This window comes from Palaemon carinicauda, chromosome 39, assembly GCF_036898095.1.
Source record: "Palaemon carinicauda isolate YSFRI2023 chromosome 39, ASM3689809v2, whole genome shotgun sequence".
Classification (NCBI taxonomy): domain Eukaryota; kingdom Metazoa; phylum Arthropoda; class Malacostraca; order Decapoda; family Palaemonidae; genus Palaemon; species Palaemon carinicauda.
Genome location: NC_090763.1, coordinates 42,899,116 through 42,917,825, shown reverse-complemented (window position 1 = coordinate 42,917,825; position 18,710 = coordinate 42,899,116). Strand labels below are relative to the sequence as shown.

The 18,710-nt window shown below is 37.9% G+C and overlaps 1 protein-coding gene across 1 annotated transcript; it reads left to right on the top strand.

Moving 5' to 3' along the window:
* Window positions 1-13,059: 13,059 nt before the first annotated feature.
* LOC137631371 (uncharacterized) lies at window positions 13,060-14,891 on the top strand (the record flags this gene model as incomplete). Its single annotated transcript, XM_068363144.1, has 2 exons — window positions 13,060-13,353; window positions 14,100-14,891. Coding segments are annotated over 2 exons (1,086 nt in total), but the record flags the coding sequence as incomplete, so codon positions are not given.
* Window positions 14,892-18,710: the final 3,819 nt, after the last annotated feature.

The following is an 18,710-nucleotide window of genomic DNA, read 5'->3' as shown; positions in this document are numbered from 1 at the left end:
GATAACAGTTTCCACCTTACTTTGACTTTCGGCACATCTTTTAATGATCAAGCGCACCAGTTCAGATTTAGTTCTTTCACACTCTAAAATATATGCCTCTGGTTCATATAGTTCTGTCATTTCTTATTTCACACTCAGTAATTTGCAATGAAAGGCGTCATGGTTTACCTCATGTTCTCTGAAAGCCGTTTCCACGTCTGCAAGCAAACATTTCAAGACTGCAGGTGGGTTGTCTCTTGCCCTTCTCTCCTTCGTTACATTGACCTTCCCGGTGAACCTTAGCCACACCTCGATCCACCTTCAGTTGGTCCATATCGGTGATGGCAAACTGTTTCACGGGGTCATCAAACACGCTGTTGCATCACGTCTTTATTAGATCAGGATGCAACCTAAAATACAGAAATTTGTTTCAACCAATACATTGTTCATTCCCAAAATTCTACTTTTACATAGAATCATATAAAATTTTACACAACTGCTCAGTGATAACGTTATTGTTTAGAATATTAGTAGCTAGTATTAAGTTCAATTTCATTCTTCAAATATAAAAGTACCCTTAGCATCACAAGCGAATGAATACAATTTTGCACTTACATTATTTACGACAGTGGTGGGGAACCTATGGCCTGGAGGGCAGATTTTGAAGTCAAAATAAAACTGGGGCAAATGCAACTTGGAAGCAATAACACAGTACATTTCCCTACGTTGCAAGCAGAAAATCCTTGTTCGACATCAGAGTATGCTGATAAATGTGCAAAATTAATCGAGGCTTTTAGTGAAAGGTTCTATGACGTTAAAAGTAAACAACAGGAACTAATCATCTTTGCTACACCATTTAATGTGAACCCACCAGATAGGCCTTCTGACCTACAACTTGAATTATTTCAACTGCAAAGTGATGATGAATTGAAAGCTAGGTACAACAATCTCTCGCTTATAGACTTCTATGAATGGTATATAAGGGCAGAAACTTTTCCATCTTTGAGGAGGCATACGCTGAAATATGCATCGATATTTTGAACCCCACTTTGTTGTGAGCAATTCTTTTCAAAGCTTACCTTAGCAAAGAATCGTTTGCATTCAAGACTCACTGATACAAATCTAGAAAACCAGCTGCGAGGTGCGATACATACAATGAAAAGCTCTAGAAATATTTAGACTTATCTTTCGTTTGACCCATGACTGTAATTTTCTAAAGCCCTCAGATGAAATCATGAATGACCAAAGGTCCTCAATACGAAATAAGTTCCCTATCTCTGATTTACTATATAGGCGGCCTGCGAATTCATGAACTCCACCCAATTAAACTCTTCTTGAATCACACCTCCGTCCTCTTATTTAACTGCAAACATTTATAAAACTGAAAATGCTACACACACATAGTAACCTCATTCATGATATAATATGGCATAGTCCTAATGCACAAATAGTAAAAAATAACAGTACACCATTTAAACATCATAACACTATTTGCGAGTTAAACCACCACACCCCCCTGGTGCAGGATCCACCCATCTTAGTAACAAGAAAATTTTATTGAAAACCAGTTCAAATCCTTCAATTCATGCGTAAATTTTTGTGATAATTCGTAAGCATTTTGACAATGAGTACAATCGTAATGAAAATTTTCATTGACCATATAAATAATTGTACACATTAGGTTACACTAACCACTAAACCAGTTAATACCCACCTCATATCAGGAGCAAATTATCAAGTGACCATCGCCACCACAGACCTCAACTAGAATCCGTATGTTCGATGTCAGCAAGGGTTGCATTTCTGATTTGAAAACGCGCTACAGGAGCTCCCAAAACACACCAGAAACGCTCCAAATTCTTTTTCAAAAGCGGGAAAAAATTAGTACATAAACTTATGAAGTGGTGTAAGAGGTTGTATGCTCTTACCAGTGCGTGCCTGCGATTGTGTACGTCAGTAATGAGAATTTATTCGCTTTCCAGTTCAGCTACATCAAATTTCTTTCAATGTGCAGAATCAGGGTTGTCTCAGTCACCCGCAATTTTCCAAGAGCCTATTTCATAAACAATGAGGCCAATTTTGTTACTTAGAAGTTCAAAGTAAAAAATAAAAGAAGAAAAAAGAAAAATATTCCTTAAGTAAACACGATCGTATTCCGATAAATTTGCATTGAAAATTGTTCAAGTTTACCACATCCTCGCCACAAAAAGAATTCCATGGTGTTGTACACATGCTTGTACACTCTAAAGGTATTTATGTTTTTATTTCATGTCGTTATCGCTCTCCCCTGTCAATGATAACCTGTTCATGCCTGTATGTTCATTCATCGTTGTGTTCGAATTTTTGTGGCGTTCTTGCCTGGAGCGGGTTGTATATATATTCATGCTCTGTCCAAATAAAGTTAGTTGAATTTCATTCGTCTCTCAGTCACACCCCTAACACCTTGCTTGCAGTGTCCTTCAGCCTCTTGCTATCAATGTTTTCTATCAACAGCCAATAATTTTGCTATGTTGAAAATTGAGGGAGAAGCGTACTGGTTTGGGCGGTGTCATGCGAAGCTTTAGCTCTTTTTTATTTTATTTTTTTTTATTAATGAATATTAATGTATAAATGATTCGAGTGATATATTATAGGTAATTTAAACTATAAAAAAAGGTGTTTTTCAATACTCATACGAAACATGAAGCCTTGAGATTGTTGCAAGCTGGCCGAACTTTACTAAGTCTGCAGCCTTCTTGGAACGTCCTAAATCCCTAAACAAGGATAATTTTCAGAGAGAGAGAGAGAGAGAGAGAGAGAGAGAGAGAGAGAGAGAGAGAGAGAGAGAGAGAGGGGGGGGGGGAAACGAGCACAATAAAGCTATAAAGACCATTCTGACTCTTATGGAGTAAAAATCAACAATTCCAAACGCCTTTATGAGCCTTTCTTTCTTTTGGAACGGAGTTTTTATTTATCTTTTATGTCCAACGAAGAAAACACAACACAGCAATAAGCTAAGAGTTCTTTCAAGAAGCACAAATCCCCCATAAGACTTCTCCGAATAATCCCGACTCAGATAAAACACTGAAAATATCTGCCTTGATTTTGTATAGAAATGGCGGAGCTGGAGTCTGGCTGTCGTGTACGTCACGCCCCTGATGTCTCACCCTAAAACTTTGGGCACTTACGAGCAAACGAAAAACAAGATTTGAAGCAGCTTTTTTCATACAGTCTATTGGAAGCGTCCCTGCCTGGCGATCTGCTGGAATGGGATTTTAGAACCACCCAAACTCGATTATTTTTTGTAAAGTCTGTAAAGTCACTCCTTATGACTTAAGGATGTGGGTTTTCGGGAAGCCTATAGGTCAGCTTGTTGAGGTATATGCTGCCATTATCTGGGCCTCCCTGGTCCTATGTTGAGTGAAGAGGGGGCTTGGGCCGCTGCTCATATGGATATATTATCAGATCTTTAAACCTTAAACGATTGCATAAAGCTGATCTCTCTCTCTCTCTCTCTCTCTCTCTCTCTCTCTCTCTCTCTCTCTCTCTCTCTCTCTCTCACAAGTAATGATAGAAACAAAGGTAACAGTATACCATCACCTCAGATAGCTAATTTTCTAGCCTTGGTTTGAGACACAATTTCTTAGCTAATGTATCTATCTGTGTATATTTTCATATTCTTTATTCATTTTACTACCATTTTTCCAAATATTTGACACCTGAACCTGGTACCCTTAGATCTTACATGCTGTTTTAAGATAAAAAAAAAAAAAAAAGCTTGCGTAATCTATACATCAAGGAGTTTGATAAGCAACCGTAGTTGACTGGTAGCTGCGAGAATCATCCTAAATTTGAGAAACTCGAATGAACGGAGGCGCGTTAGTAGAAATAAAAAGAAATAATCGACAATGATGTAAGGTACAATAGCAATCTTCATTCCAAAAGTAGTTATAATCAAGCTAGCCAAGTTACTATAGTAATGGTGAGGTTGATTAGGCAAATAACTATGATTACGTAAACATCATAATCTACAACACTGATGTAGATGACAGTAACAGATCTTTGAATTTATAATGCTTAAACGTCCCTTATTCCATTACTGTAACAGAATTTTTTATATCTCTATGCTACAGGGAAAAAATTATATTCTTTAATGGGGAAATTAGCCTGATTATTATTATTATTATTATTATTATTATTATTATTACTATTATTATTATTATTATTATTATTAGCTAAGCTAAAATCCTGACCTGAAAAATCGGATGCTAGAAGCCCAAGGTCTCCAACTTGAAAAAGAACCTAGTGGGGAAAGGAAATGTGTCTGAGTGCACCCTCAAGCAAGAGAACTCTCTAACCCAAGACAATGGAAGGCCATGGTACAGAGGCCAAAACACTACCCAAGACCAGAGAACAATGGTTTGATTTTGGAGTGTCCTCCTAGAAGAGCTACTTACAGCAGCTAAAGAGTCTCTTCTACCCTTATCAAATAGAAAGTAGCCAACAAACAATTATGGTACAGTAGTTATTCCCTAGAACCAAAAAGAAATTAAAAAGATTCGGTTGGTGTTGTCACCGTTGTCAGGTATATGAGTAAAGAGAAAAATGTGTAAAGAATAGCCCAGACTTTTCGAAATATGTGTAGGCAAAGGGAAAAGGAAATGAATTTTTTCAATTTTGGCTGCTTCACAAAGAAATGTCCTTAATATCTAGCTGCACTACAAATTATATTCATCATTGCTTCATTACCCCCTTTGAAAATGTTCTCTCTTGGGGTCTCAACAGAAATTATATCTTTATTACTTCGTTTCGCCAGAAGCAGCATTTGAAATTCTCTACATATTTTTAGAGCATCATTTGACCCAGTCTAGCAAAAAAGATTTAGTAATACCTCTTAAACTGTGACTGCTTGTTTTCTTGCATTTAGTGGTCAGATAAACAATGAACAATAATCAATACTTTATTCTTGCAGATGCTAGGGATTCCAAGCTCATCGAAGGGTGCTCATTCTATTTAATTATCGGTGAGAAATGCAGACAGAGGATAGTTCAGACAAGTCTCTCTCTCTCTCTCTCTCTCTCTCTCTCTCTCTCTCTCTCTCTCTCTCTCTCTCTCTCTCTCTCTCTCTCTCTCTCTCTCTCCGTGGTGAAATCTCTCGGAGGCTGAATTGATTTGTTCTTTCTCTCATTGTAGTCTATATAATTTGAAAACAGACGATCTAAGAATCTCTAAATTTCAGGAATATCCAATATTGATGAAATGTTTGATAGAGAACTGATATTTCAAAATGAAGGACATTTGTGATAAACCTGCAAATTATGGTTTCGCATGAATTAGGAAATCTGCCTTGTTGTAAGAAAACTGATACTATTTACATTTTCATTGTTATTAGCTATCTATTTCCATTTGTTTTTTCTTTTTTTTAAAGAAAACCGGATGGGATTTTTAAGAATAGACTCAACCTTACACTAGTTTCAAGTCTTATTCGTATTTAAGATTTTAAAATCATTACCTTTTTGATATATTTATTATTCTCGTTAAATTGAATGTATTTGGACATAGCTATCCTCAATCCATCAATTCTTCGATTCAAGTTTTTTCATATTCACGTTCATCATCATTATCATTAACTAATGAGTACTCTTCAACAAGCTTCCAAATACACTACATATTCATATTTAATGAAAGATTAATCATCTTTAAGTTAATCCTATCCAAAAGGAAAGAGAGCATTCAACTGAAACTCTCTTTCTAAAAAACTTCAAGTTTCCTGGGAATGCTGTCAACTTCAGGTTACCCTTTGGCAAGGTGTACAGGACAACTTTGTGATCCTTTCATTGGAATTTTTCTCTCACACGGACATGCTTTCCACACCTTGGACAGCCGATGAACTACACTCTTGCCGCCATATGACAAAATAGTATTTCAGTCACTGATGTTACCAAACAAATCTTCTTCACAGTAGAGATTAACTACTCCTCTATAATTGTTCAGCGGCTACATTTAGCTTAGTAAGAGTAAAAGCTCTTTAGCTATGGTAAGCAGCTCTCTTACGGGAAGGACACTTCAAAAGCAAACCATTGTTCTCTAGTTTTGGGTAATGCCATAGCCTCTGTACCTAGGTATTCCACTGTCTTAGGTTAGAGTTCTCTTGCTTGAGGTTAATATCGGGCACACTATTCAAGCTTATTTTTTTTTCCTCTTGTTTTTTGAAAAGTTGTGTTCGGCAGACTTAATAGAAGTGCCATGGATGCCTGGTGGTTTATCAAGAGGTTGTCATTTCCTTATCTGTTTCTTTCTCTTTTCAAAAACATCCTTACTGTCCTCCCTTCAGTTGAAGTGGCTATTCTGGAGGGCATTTAGTTTTGCATGGTGTAACAACTCGGCCATGTTGACCACTTTTTCTGACTATTATCTATAGTCTATGGGTTTTATCAATCACTTTATTTATAGTTCTGTACTTACTGCTTTTGTTATCATTATTGTTAATTTAGTTTTTAAGTATGATACATCTTTGTTATTACCATTAATTCTTATCCTGTCCGGAGACGTTGAGAGAAATCCGAGACCAGTATGCCATAGACTTTGTTAGTATCGTCTACTTTATTGCAATATTCTTGATCGTCATACAAATATTCAAGACCTTACAATTGCGTCCAGACAGTATGATATTCTTATGTGCTCAGAAACTTTGGTTTCTATTTTGAGGCACTCCTCTGAGCTCCTTATAATTTTTTTAAGAAGCCAATAACTTTGAAAAGAGATTCCAGTCTTAGGGCCAGGGGAATAACGGTGTATTTTACGACAAAGTACCCTGCTTCTCATAGGTCCTGCTATGAACGTGGATGTCATGAGATTCAGGTAACATAAGTTTGTGGCAGGTATTGCAACTTCTGTTTGTGTTCGATCTACCGGAATCCAGGCATGGATGGTTCTGTCTTAGACTGTCTTCTTACCATTATAGCTAATATACAAGACGATGATATAAAATCCTCTTTTGTCTTTTATTGGTAATTTTAATGCTCACCATAGGGAGAGGTTAAATTTTGTTGCTCCTGCTGATTGCATGGCTTAAGAACTGTGGACTTTACCTCTGAATCAGTCTGTGAGAAAATCCTAAGTGGAACTACTCAGTTGTTGTAACTGCTAGGACCTCGTATACACCAACTCCCATGGCGCTATAGAGATCAAGATTGGTTCTCCAGTTGGGACATCTGATAATGCCTTGATTTCATTAGTAGTGAAGACTGAGCAGCCTATCCATGATGTATCATACTCATGTAAGATTTATATGAGATCTCAAGGTGACTGGAATGGCATTTTGAGTTATATTTTGGCTTTGAATTGGTCACAGTTGTATAGTAGTGTTGATCCTGTTGTTACTCAGTGAGTTTACGTTTCAACTGAAAACGAATACAATTCATCCATAAAGAAACCCGTTTCTGGTAAAACCCAGGAACATAATTGGTGAGTTACTCTTAAATCTGCACTCTAGTGTAGATGCAACAGGTCACCATTTACTTAAAACAGATAGCTTTATCGCTCCCAGCCCAACGGAAAGGCAACCCTCCTAGCTGATGTGTTTGGCAGTAAACAGATTAATGAGAAACATAAACTTCCTCATTCCTGTTTTCCTGAGGCTAAACTAACTAGTTTAGGTTTTCGATCTTGTAAAAGTAAACTTTTTTGACGGACCTTGATGCTTATAGAGGTGTCGACCCAAATGGTATTATTCCTTTGTTTTTTATAAAATAAATTTAGCTCCAAAGTTATTTGTTATGTAGCCCAAATTAGCAAGAAGAGGAAATTTTAGCACTTGTTGGAGAATTATCAATGTTATTCTACTATGTAAAATTGGTTATGGTAGCTCAAGTCCAACTGATTACACTCAATTCTCATAACTCCCATATTATCTAAAGTTTTTTAATGCCTTTTGCTAAAACGTCGTAATAGGTTTGCTGAAGGTAATCATCTGTTCCCTTGTTTACAATTTTGTTTCTGTAAAGGCCTTGGAGCATGTGATGCCCTGCTTGCAATCTTCATTGCTATACAGAATTCCCTTGATTGTGGTCAGGAAGTTCGTATGGTTTGCCTACGATTTTAGTGCAGCCTTTGACCGTGTTAATCAAACTCAAACAGTTGGGAATGGGAGGGTTGTTTATTAGCATCATTATTGAATTTCTAAGTAGTAGATCTCAAAGAATTTTTGTTAATGGGCACCATAGGGAGTACAGGAATGTGATAGCTGGTGTTCCCTATGACAGTGTTCCTGGCCCATTACTTTTCATAATATATAAACATGACATGTGGTTTGTCCTAGAAAACAAGCTTGTTGCATATGCAGATGATGCTACACTTGGGGTTGCTGATCCCATTAATAGAGATCTAGCTAAAATTAGTGCATGGTACAAATTATGGGGCATGAATTTGAATCCTAACAAAATTCAAAGTATGATTGTAAGCAGGCCAAGGGCAGTGGCTGTGGCTCCTCAACATTCGGATCTCAGCCTTGATAATGTTCCTTTAACGGTTCTTAAAATATTTAATTTTTATTGATTATTATTTCTTACCGTTTATTTACTTCCTTATTTCCTTTCCTCACTGGGTTTTTTTTCCTATTGGATCCCTTGACCTTTAGCATATTGCTTTTCCAAATAGGGTAGTAGCTTAGCTAATAATAATAATAATAATAAGAAGAAGAAGAAGAAGAAGAAGAAGAAGAAGAAAATAGGGTAGTAGCTTAGCTAATAATAATAATAAGAAGAAGAAGAAGAAGAAGAAGAAGATATTATTAATAATGATAGTAATAGTAATAATAATAACAATAATATTGATAATAATAATAATAATAATTTCTCTTGCTATAAATATAAATAGTATCGCCATACCAATATGGTTGACCTACGTAATTTTCAAAATTTAATGAATGTTATTATTGTTTTTAAATTCTCGGATATTTTTATTTTGCTATCATCGTTTCTAGCAACTGTTTTATCTATGATACCCTTTTGCAGAGCCATGCAGAATAAAATTATAATGTATTTCATTAAAAATTTATTTTGAAATATAAGCAGTAAGAAAATCGATATATTTATCAAATAGGAGTTCACTAAATCCAATTTCACGATCAACCCTAGGACCAGTTACGAGTGTTCTATACATGGATATACTAAATTATAAGTGCAAGCCAAAGCACTTCATAGAGAAAGAAAAAGGGTCGCAAAACACATATCCAAATGGAGGAGACTTGGACAAAAATGTCCCGACAGGAAAAAATTCCGATCAGTTTACATCTCTTTATTCCCTCCTGAATCCAATGCAGAAATAGAACTATGACGTAGCCTTGGATGTAATTGGCTCTCTCTCTCTCTCTCTCTCTCTCTCTCTCTCTCTCTCTCTCTCTCTCTCTCTCTCTCTCTCTCAACAGAGAGTTGTAATCAAGCAGAAGCTTCAGAGTGGGTATCTGTTACACGCGTAGTACCACAAAGATCCGTTCTTGGTCCATTGTTTTTTTCTGATCTACATTAACAACATAGATTTAAGGTAGACTATCCAAATTCACTAACGATACTAAACAAGGCATAAATGCTGCAAACTCAGAAGACATAGAAGCCTTAAGAGAGAATCGTTTGAAGCTGAGAGAATGGTCCAGAAAATGGCAAATGTCTTTCAACTGTGGGAAATGTAGTAACCCACAATCAGATTACTCACTGGTGGGTAATGAAATCGAAAGTGTGAACCAGGAGGAAGATCTCGGTATTATTATCAGCAAGGATTTGAAGTTCACCAAACAGAGCATAAAAGCTGAAAAGAAAGCACAATAACTAATAGAGACAATTCAAATACTAAAACAAAGACACTGCACTACAGCTGTACACATCACTAGTAAGACCTCATCTAGCATAAAGAGTCTAATTTTGGGCTCCAAGTATTCAGAAGAATATAGATAGATTGGAATCAGTGCAAGCTAGGGCCACCAAACTAGTTCCAATAATAAGGCAATTTGGATATAGGTGGAGGATGGAACGTTTGAACTTACTTGATCTACAAACTCGACGACTAAGGGGACAGTTAATAGAGGCATTCAAAATTCTTATAGGAATAATAAATGTAGATTACAACAATCAATCTACTCTTAGCAAGAAGCAGTCCAGAGGCAACAGATACAAACTGGAATTGAAAAGATACACCACTTAATGTGGCAATTTCTTTACATGCAAAATAGCAAATACTTGAAATAGACTTCAAACGAATGTAGTAAACTATAACACGGTAAACGAGTTCAAGTATGAGTTAGAAAATATCATAAGAACTCTCTAAATGCTTAAACCAAATCGCTCTACCAAAGAGTAAACGGAGTTTCCACGAATGGACTTAAAGGTCTTTGAGACATCCAAAATCTTTTTAACTCCTTGTGACTCTCTCGTAATACACTAACTCACAAAGTATTTATATATGTAGTATAAACATACATATATACTTATATAGATTAATACACATACACACATAAATGTATATACTATATATACAGTATATAAATACACACGTACATATATATACACACACATATATATATATATATATATATATATATATATATGTTTGTCCATATGCAGTATACGTACATACATACATATATATATATATATATATATATATATATATATATATATATATATATACATATATATGTATGTATGTATGTATGTATACTGCATATAGACAAACATGTGTATATATATATATATATATATATATATATATATATATATATATATATATATATATATACACATGAGCTGCTGATTTTGCGTTTACGCCTTTGTTTAAAGGTATTTTTTTGTATGTGTGTAAAGGCCGACAGAACTGTCCTCCAAATACTCTTTAACCCTATTTCAATTTATAGTTCAGGTCTGAAGAAAAAGAAAAATATGGAAATGAGATAGTTGGTTCGAGATAGGGAGGGAAAGTGATTGCCCCTTTTATAAAAGAATGCTGTGTCGTCTAGTATTAACCAAAACACTGCCTAGTGCCTACAGACAGCAGAGCCATCTTGCATTGGAGGGAGAGGTAATTCAGGGAAATCTTCAAGTTGAACGCGGTGGTATCAAGCTCACTGAATCTGATTCAATCTTACTTGGGAGGTAAAGGGATGGACCTCCTTAAATCTTCCAAGCAGGAGCAACCAAAATAATTCAACTCGTGCCATTAAACCTCAATGTTTATAGAAGATTATTTTCTGGACATGAGCTATGTGGTCATTCCAAGATAATTTTTACATAATATGAGCACTGAAAATATTGATGGAAATGAGACGATCAGTTAAATCTGTATGAAAGCTCCAAGAAATGGAAAAGAAGTTTTTTTTTTTTTAATTTACCACGCTACGAAGTGTGCTTCTGAATAAACCCACAAGATTAGTTGCTTCGTAAAGGAATTATTCAGGCTAGAGAATAAACGGAATGCGACAGTGAGACGATTCTCTAGAAATATGGAGGATTGAATCATCTGCGAAAGTATTGTATGAACAAGTAGACGAAGATTTACGGATACAATGCTAGATGAAGGGAGAGAAAGTAGGTCAAAGAGCTTGATCCTGGCATCGTTACTGCAGGTAGGAAACAGAGTGGACGTTGTGTCATCAACAACAAACATAGTTGTTATACTCAAATAAAGAATAATTTGGCGCCGCAACATTCCTTTTTTATGTTTATATATATATATATATATATATATATATATATATATATATATATATATATATATATATATATATATATATATATATATATATTAACAACAAATAAGGATTTTTCACTGTCTGAGTCTCTCAAAAGCTACATTTAGATCCTCATTTTCAAGTCAAATTGCTAAAAAAATTACTTTATAAGGTAAATTCCTACTTGTAACATTTTGAGTGTAGCCATTTTGCATCAAACAAATGGCAACTCTTTGAACGAGAGGGGTCGTAATGGGGTCAACGCGTCTCGTAATGACCTCCCTCTTCCTGTGCCATCGTGCTAATTGATGGGTAAATGACTGCCCTCGATGTTTTAAGCCTCTGTTCTGTAGGCTGTAAATGCGGACAACTTTTATCTGAAAAGAAAGGAAAAGGTGACCTTGAACTTTATAAGGCTTTTTTCTTTTATTTATTTTTCTACTGAATAATGATCTTGCTTTAACCCTCAGGAACTGTTCTTGTTGCATCGTTGCAACATTTTAGATTTTGAAATATTATTTTAAGAATCTTTTTAAAAACAGCTGCTTAATATATGTAATATCCCCAGGTTCAAACAGCTCAACAAGCTGAATGTGCTTGTTAAAAGGTCCCTGCATATATATATATATATATATATATATATATATATATATATATATATATATATATAGATAGATAGATAGATAGATAGATAGATAGATAGATATATATATATATATATATATATATATATATATATATATATATATATATATATATATATATTATCTAGGCAATCATGAAAGGTTCCACAAAGGGAGAGGAGTCTACGTTAGACATTTTTTAAGAATAAAAACATTCAAGAAAGTACGAATCATGAAGGATTTCTCATTAGATGATCCTCAAAGAAATCACAACTACTAAATAGTAATTATGCATTTAATTCATTTGTTTATAGAGAATTCCTTTTATGTAAGTGCGTCAAATAAAACCCTCTATTACTTAGCAGCAAACACCAGGGTAGTATAAGGTAGAGCCACCTCCTTTTATGCGTTTAAGCATTTCCAGGGGAGGGACAACTGTAGGCTGATTGAGGGCAGAGAGGCCAACCTGACATGAAACTGTGACGAGTCGAAGGAGTCTGTGACTAAATGCAGGTTTACACGGCCGAACAGCTCGCCGAGCCCGGTTGTCGAACCTACTTGTAGAACGGCTCGAAGAGCTTTCAGACAGTATATCGAATCTCAGTGTGCCTTGTGCTAAAACAACGTCAACATGTCTCTCGACGAGGATGATTTGATAGCCATTGCTTTAGTAGTGGCAAAAAGAAGAAAAAAAAAAAAAGATCAAAGTGGACGAAGGATTGGCCACTAAAAAGAGAGAAATTTTCACACCCCAACTTGCTTGTTGCTTTAAAATTAGAGCCAGATGACTGGTGCAATTATTTGCGTATGGATGAAGACACGTACATTTATCTACTAAATCGTGTCAGCCCTTTCATTACTTATGAAGATACAAATATGAGGAAGGCCATAACTCCACATGAAAGACTGAGTGTCACTTTACGCTATTTAGCAACAGGAAGGTCACTTAATGATCTAAAATATTCTGCCATCATTTCTACCAGCTCTTTGTCATGTATCATACTAGACACATGTGCTGCTATTTACAAAGTCCTTCACAAAGACTATCTAAAGGTAATGAATAATTTGTAAGAGTTGTATACTTGTAAATGTTATTGATAACATATGACACCTGAAATGTAGTAACATATATTATAATAAGCTTGGTAAAAATGAGAAAAATAAAACATATACCAAGTAAACGTAGGGCATATGCTATATCCTAAGGTAGAAAATTTGATAAGTACTGCAACATCCCGGAGTCATTTGTATTACTACTGCTGTTACTGCAGTAACTATACACTGAGTTATTTGAAGGCATTGGTAATGGTACCGGCTCTTGGTGTGTTGTAACTACTCGAGATGAAGAATTTAAATTCCCCATCTCTGCCCCAAAAAGTACATCATTTATGATTTTTCTAGTTATTATTGAAGTTCGCTGGTCCATTGCAAGTATCCTACATGTGAAGTATTTCCCGAAGTTATCCATACCAGACATATATATCTATATTTACAGATTCATCAAGTTTTCTTGCAGCTGTATCCAATATTGGATCAGATTTAGGGAGACGTTTGCGAGGACGTTCCTGCTGGCTCGTGCTGGGTTTAGCATTTTCCGTTTCATCCCCTTCTTCAATCTGAAAGTAAAGATACATAAAATGAAAGTAATTGTATGTATGTATGTGTGTGCATGTATGTGTGTGTATATACACATACATACATACATACACACACACACACACATATATATATATATATATATATATACATATATATATATATATATATATATATATATATTTCATTTTCTTTTATTTCAGTTTCCTACCTCAGTGGCTAAGTGGCAAATTATTGCACGAGAGTTTGAGTCAAGATGGAACTTCCCGAATTGTGTCGGGGCTGTCGATGGAAAACATGTATGCATCACGCCACCACCAGATTGTGGATCATATTTTTGGAACTACAAAGGCTACAACAGCCTTGTTTTATTGGGAGTGGTTAATGTAAACTATGAATTCACCATGGCTGACATAAGGACAAACGGACGTGTATCAGATGGAAGGGTTATTGAAAACACAGAGTTTGGAAAACGTCTTTCAAATAAGAGACCTAATATTCCAGACGACACTACCCCTGTCAATTCTAATTGTAGGTTGCCTTACGTTTTTGTAGGAGATGAGGCATTTGCGCTGAGACCTAATTTTATGAAACCTTATCCTCAAAAGGATTTGAATGCAGAGGATAGGATTTATAACTACAGACTGTCTAGAGCAAGGAGAGTAGTTGAAAATGTTTTTGGTATAATGGCTTCAAGATTTAGAGTTTTCTATACATCAATACATCTGAAATTATCCAGTATTGAAAAGATTGTCATGGCATGTGTTATCCTTCACAATTATTTAAGAATTACTTGCCCTTCAGAATATTCTCCCGCAGAATGCTTCCATAGGGATGATATCCCAAACGGAATAACTGTGCCAGGATTATCAGTGGATTCGATTACTGTTGCAAGTTTAGCGCACGGTCAAGGAATGCGAAACTATTCCAAAATTGCTAAAGACGTACGTGTGAAATTTAAAGATTTCTTTGATAATGAGGGTGCAGTACCATGACAAAAAGACTTCGTGTAAACCAAATAATAAAGTGTAGGTGTAGGCTACTGTTTTGTGGAATGACATTATACAAATATTAAAATAAAGATACTGTATTACTTTGTTGAAATAAAGTATTTGTTACTGAATTACATGGACTTACTTTCTGTTGATAAAATATAAAGTATATGAGTTCTTTGTCACTTACCTCATCATTCATGTTGTCAATATCCCCCAGAGTAAAGCAGCTCTCTTGTGGGACATCCTGATCTAATACAAACATCATCTCATAATACCGAAGTGACGTCGCATATATATCATCTGCTGAGGTCCCAGACGTCTTCGAGCTTTCTATTTTCGTGTGCTCTCCTAAAACTTGCTCGTAAGGAGTTTATTTTCTTCGTCACGGCGTCTCGTGTGCAGTCAGGTTCGAGTTCTTTCAATATTTCATGCAGAGCCGCTATTCCTTTGTTTCTGGCTACTTTATTGGAATAGTCTTTTGATTTAACTTTCCATAAAGATGGATGAGCCCGATATGCATGTATGAAATCAAGTACGACTTCCTTCTCATTCTTGCTTTAATTAATGGCAGCCATTATTCATTTCTTTGATGATGTTTCCTCTAGCAGGTTTGAATAACAACTGAGATTCGATGTTCGACACCCGTTCACACATTCACACCATTCGTCAAACAATGTAGCTACGCCCACAAAAGTCAAGATGAGCCTGACTTTCATCGAGCCGTTCGACGAGCACGCTCGACAACCAAATAGCCATTTTACACACTCGAACATCAATTCAAACACAGGGTTGTCGAGCCAGGCTCGACGAGCTGTTCGCCCATGTAAACCGCGATTCAGAATGCAAGAAGAAAGCAACTGACTAACTTTATTACAGAGCATCAGTTTATATATACATCAAGTCCAGGCAAAAAGGACATAGAAACATAACAGGCAATTTCATGTTCAACCGATAACCGGTTCTGTTAACAGTTAACGGTGATAAAAACAGACATGTTTATTCAGGACCCTGTCAGTGCGAGGGGCGAGCGAAGATACAATGCATAATATATACAAAAAAAAGAAATGTATTTACTATGTACGATCGTGTGACACACGGTTGGTACATGACTCCCCCCCCCCCTCTAATATGACATACTGTACATGTTAAATGGGGCGCCCTGATCTAGAGAGGCGAACTGTAGGCGGGTCATCTGGCCGGAGATAAGCAGGTTTTAGACGATCAATGGAGACCCGGTCTTCTTTGCCACGAATGTTTAGTAGGAATGCTTTCGGACTGCGTCGGATCACAAGGAAAGGGCCCGTGTAAGGGGGCATTAGCAGTGGCTTGCTAGTGTCATTGCGCATTAAAACATGCATTGCAGAGTGCAAGTCTGTCAGTATGTGATGCTTCGCTGGGGGATTGTAAGGCTGGCGGCATTGAGTAAATTTTCCCACAACGTGACGTATGCACTGGAGATCATTGGAGGAAGTTGCAGAAGGAGAAAATTCGGCAGGGACGACCAACGGGTCGCCATACACCATTTCAGCTGCCGCAACGTCCAATGGCATTTTTAGGAGTGGTCCTTAGTCCCAGGAGAACCCAGGGAAGCTGAGTAAACCAGTTGGAATCCTTGCAGCGGGACATCAAAGCTGCTTTGAGGGTGCCATGAAAACTTTCAACCATTTCATTGGCAGCGGGGTTGTAGGCAGTTGTCTGATGTAGGATGATGAGCAGGAGATTCGCTAATGATGTCCTCAATTGAGAGGTGAGAGTGGTACCCCTGTCAGAAGTAATATGCTCAGGGATACCAAATCTTGCATCCATCCTGAGAGTTAGGCAGATGTACATGAGGCAGACGTTGCAGTTTCCATGGGAATGGCTTCAGGCTAACGAGTGGAGCGGTCGATGACAGTAAATAGGTAACGATGTCCTTATGATGTGGGTAGGGGGCCTACAACGTCGATGTGAATGTGGGCAAAACGACACTGAGGTTGAGGAAAGGTGCCCACTCTTGAATCCGTGTGTCGATGCACTTTGGAAGTTTGGCAAGAAGTACAGGCACGGACCCAATCCTTAGTATCCTTAGAAATGCCGTGCCAAATGAACTTCATCTTCAGCTGTGCAGTAGAACGGCACGAGGGATGTGAAAGGTTGTGAATGAAATCAAATACCTGTCGGCACACGGGAGCAGGAATCCAAGGTGGTGGTTTACCGGTACTGACGTCACTGAGGAGGGTGGTGTTGTAGTCGTCGAGGGGTATGTCTTCCCAACAGAGGAATGTGCAGGATATCCTACATGCTTGATACTATGCATCCTGTCGTTGGGCTTCAGCCAAGGACGTTGTAATCCAATCCAAGATGAATGGCAGCCAACGTGTTTCTTGACAGGGCATCGGCAACGGGATTCATTTTCCCTGGGACGTGTTGAAGGTGCAATTATATTCAGCCATGGCGAAGAGATGTCAGAATTAACGGGCGGACCAGGCGTCAGACTTTCGAGTGAAGGCGTGCACCAGAGGCATGTGGTCTGTGGAAATGATGAAGGGCGTACCTTCTAAGAAATGGTGAAAGTGTCGGACAGCCAAGTGCACCGCCAGCAACTCGCAATTCTGCCTTGGACAATTTTCTGCCGAAGAAGGCCAATGGGCGGGGAAGCCGTTGACCACCTCTTTGAGTACTGCACCAATAGCGACGTCGCTGGCATTGGTGGGAGAGAAGGTGAGGGGCATGTGGGATGAGAAAAGTGAGAGCAGCAACAGTTGATAGGGGCTTCTTTGCATTGCAGAAGGCTGTTTCTTGAAGGGGACCCCACTTTAGGTCTTTTGACTTGCCCTTGAGGGAGGCATAGAGGGGAGCAAGAGTGGCGGCAATGGCTGGCAGAAAACGGTGATAATAGTTGATCATGCCCAAGAATTCCTGCAGAGCTTTGACGGTCGAGGGCGTGGGGAAGTTCTGGACAGAAAACCTCTGTGTACGATGTGAGGAGGTGGGCGTAGGCATCCGTGGGTGCGCTGATGTGGAGAGCGAGGTTGGAGGGGACGGGTTCAAGAGGTGTCGACAAGTACGAGTCTGCGTTGACCAATCGTCGGTGGGCGGCATCGACCAGAAGGTGGACATGAGAGAGGAAATCCGCACCGAGGATTAGCAATGTGACGTCAGCAATGAGAAATTAAATTTACCGTTCTCAAACGATAATGTGAGGTTCTCGTAACCATAGGTGGGTATCGCAGATCCGTTGGCAGCTATCAGGTGGTCATCAGCAGACATAGACAGACTACATCGTGTCCTGAAGAGTTCTCTTGGCAAAAGAGAACGACAAGCACCCGTGTCTACCAAAAATCACACGCCAGTTCCTGCATCATGTAAAAAGAAAAGATTATAAACACGGGAGGCCACCACTACGAGCGATGGCCTACTTACACGTTCTTTGGCCACTGACAATCCTTGGCACATTTCTTCACGGCTGCCCCGAATCTGTAGTGGTAGTAGCAAAACTGCTGCCGATGGGCACCAGTAAGTGGCTCTACCGGTCGTTGGTTGAGGCGTGAGTGAATGGTGGGTGATGGGTGGCTTTATCACCGCTCCGGCACGTCACGGGGTAGGCGTATATGTCTTACGGCATTCACATCAGCTTTGGTTGACGTTGAATAGGCATCCTCTTCGTCAGTAGTGGTTTTTTGATGGAGGTCTTGAAGGTCGTGAAGTGGCTGTCGATAAGGGCGTCGGCTTTGGTCATCAAGTCCTCTATGGGTAAACTATCGACATCGGGTATGGCAGCGCGTACAGGTTCGGGTAAACGGAGTACCCAAATGGCATGAAGTAGGTTCACCTCACGAG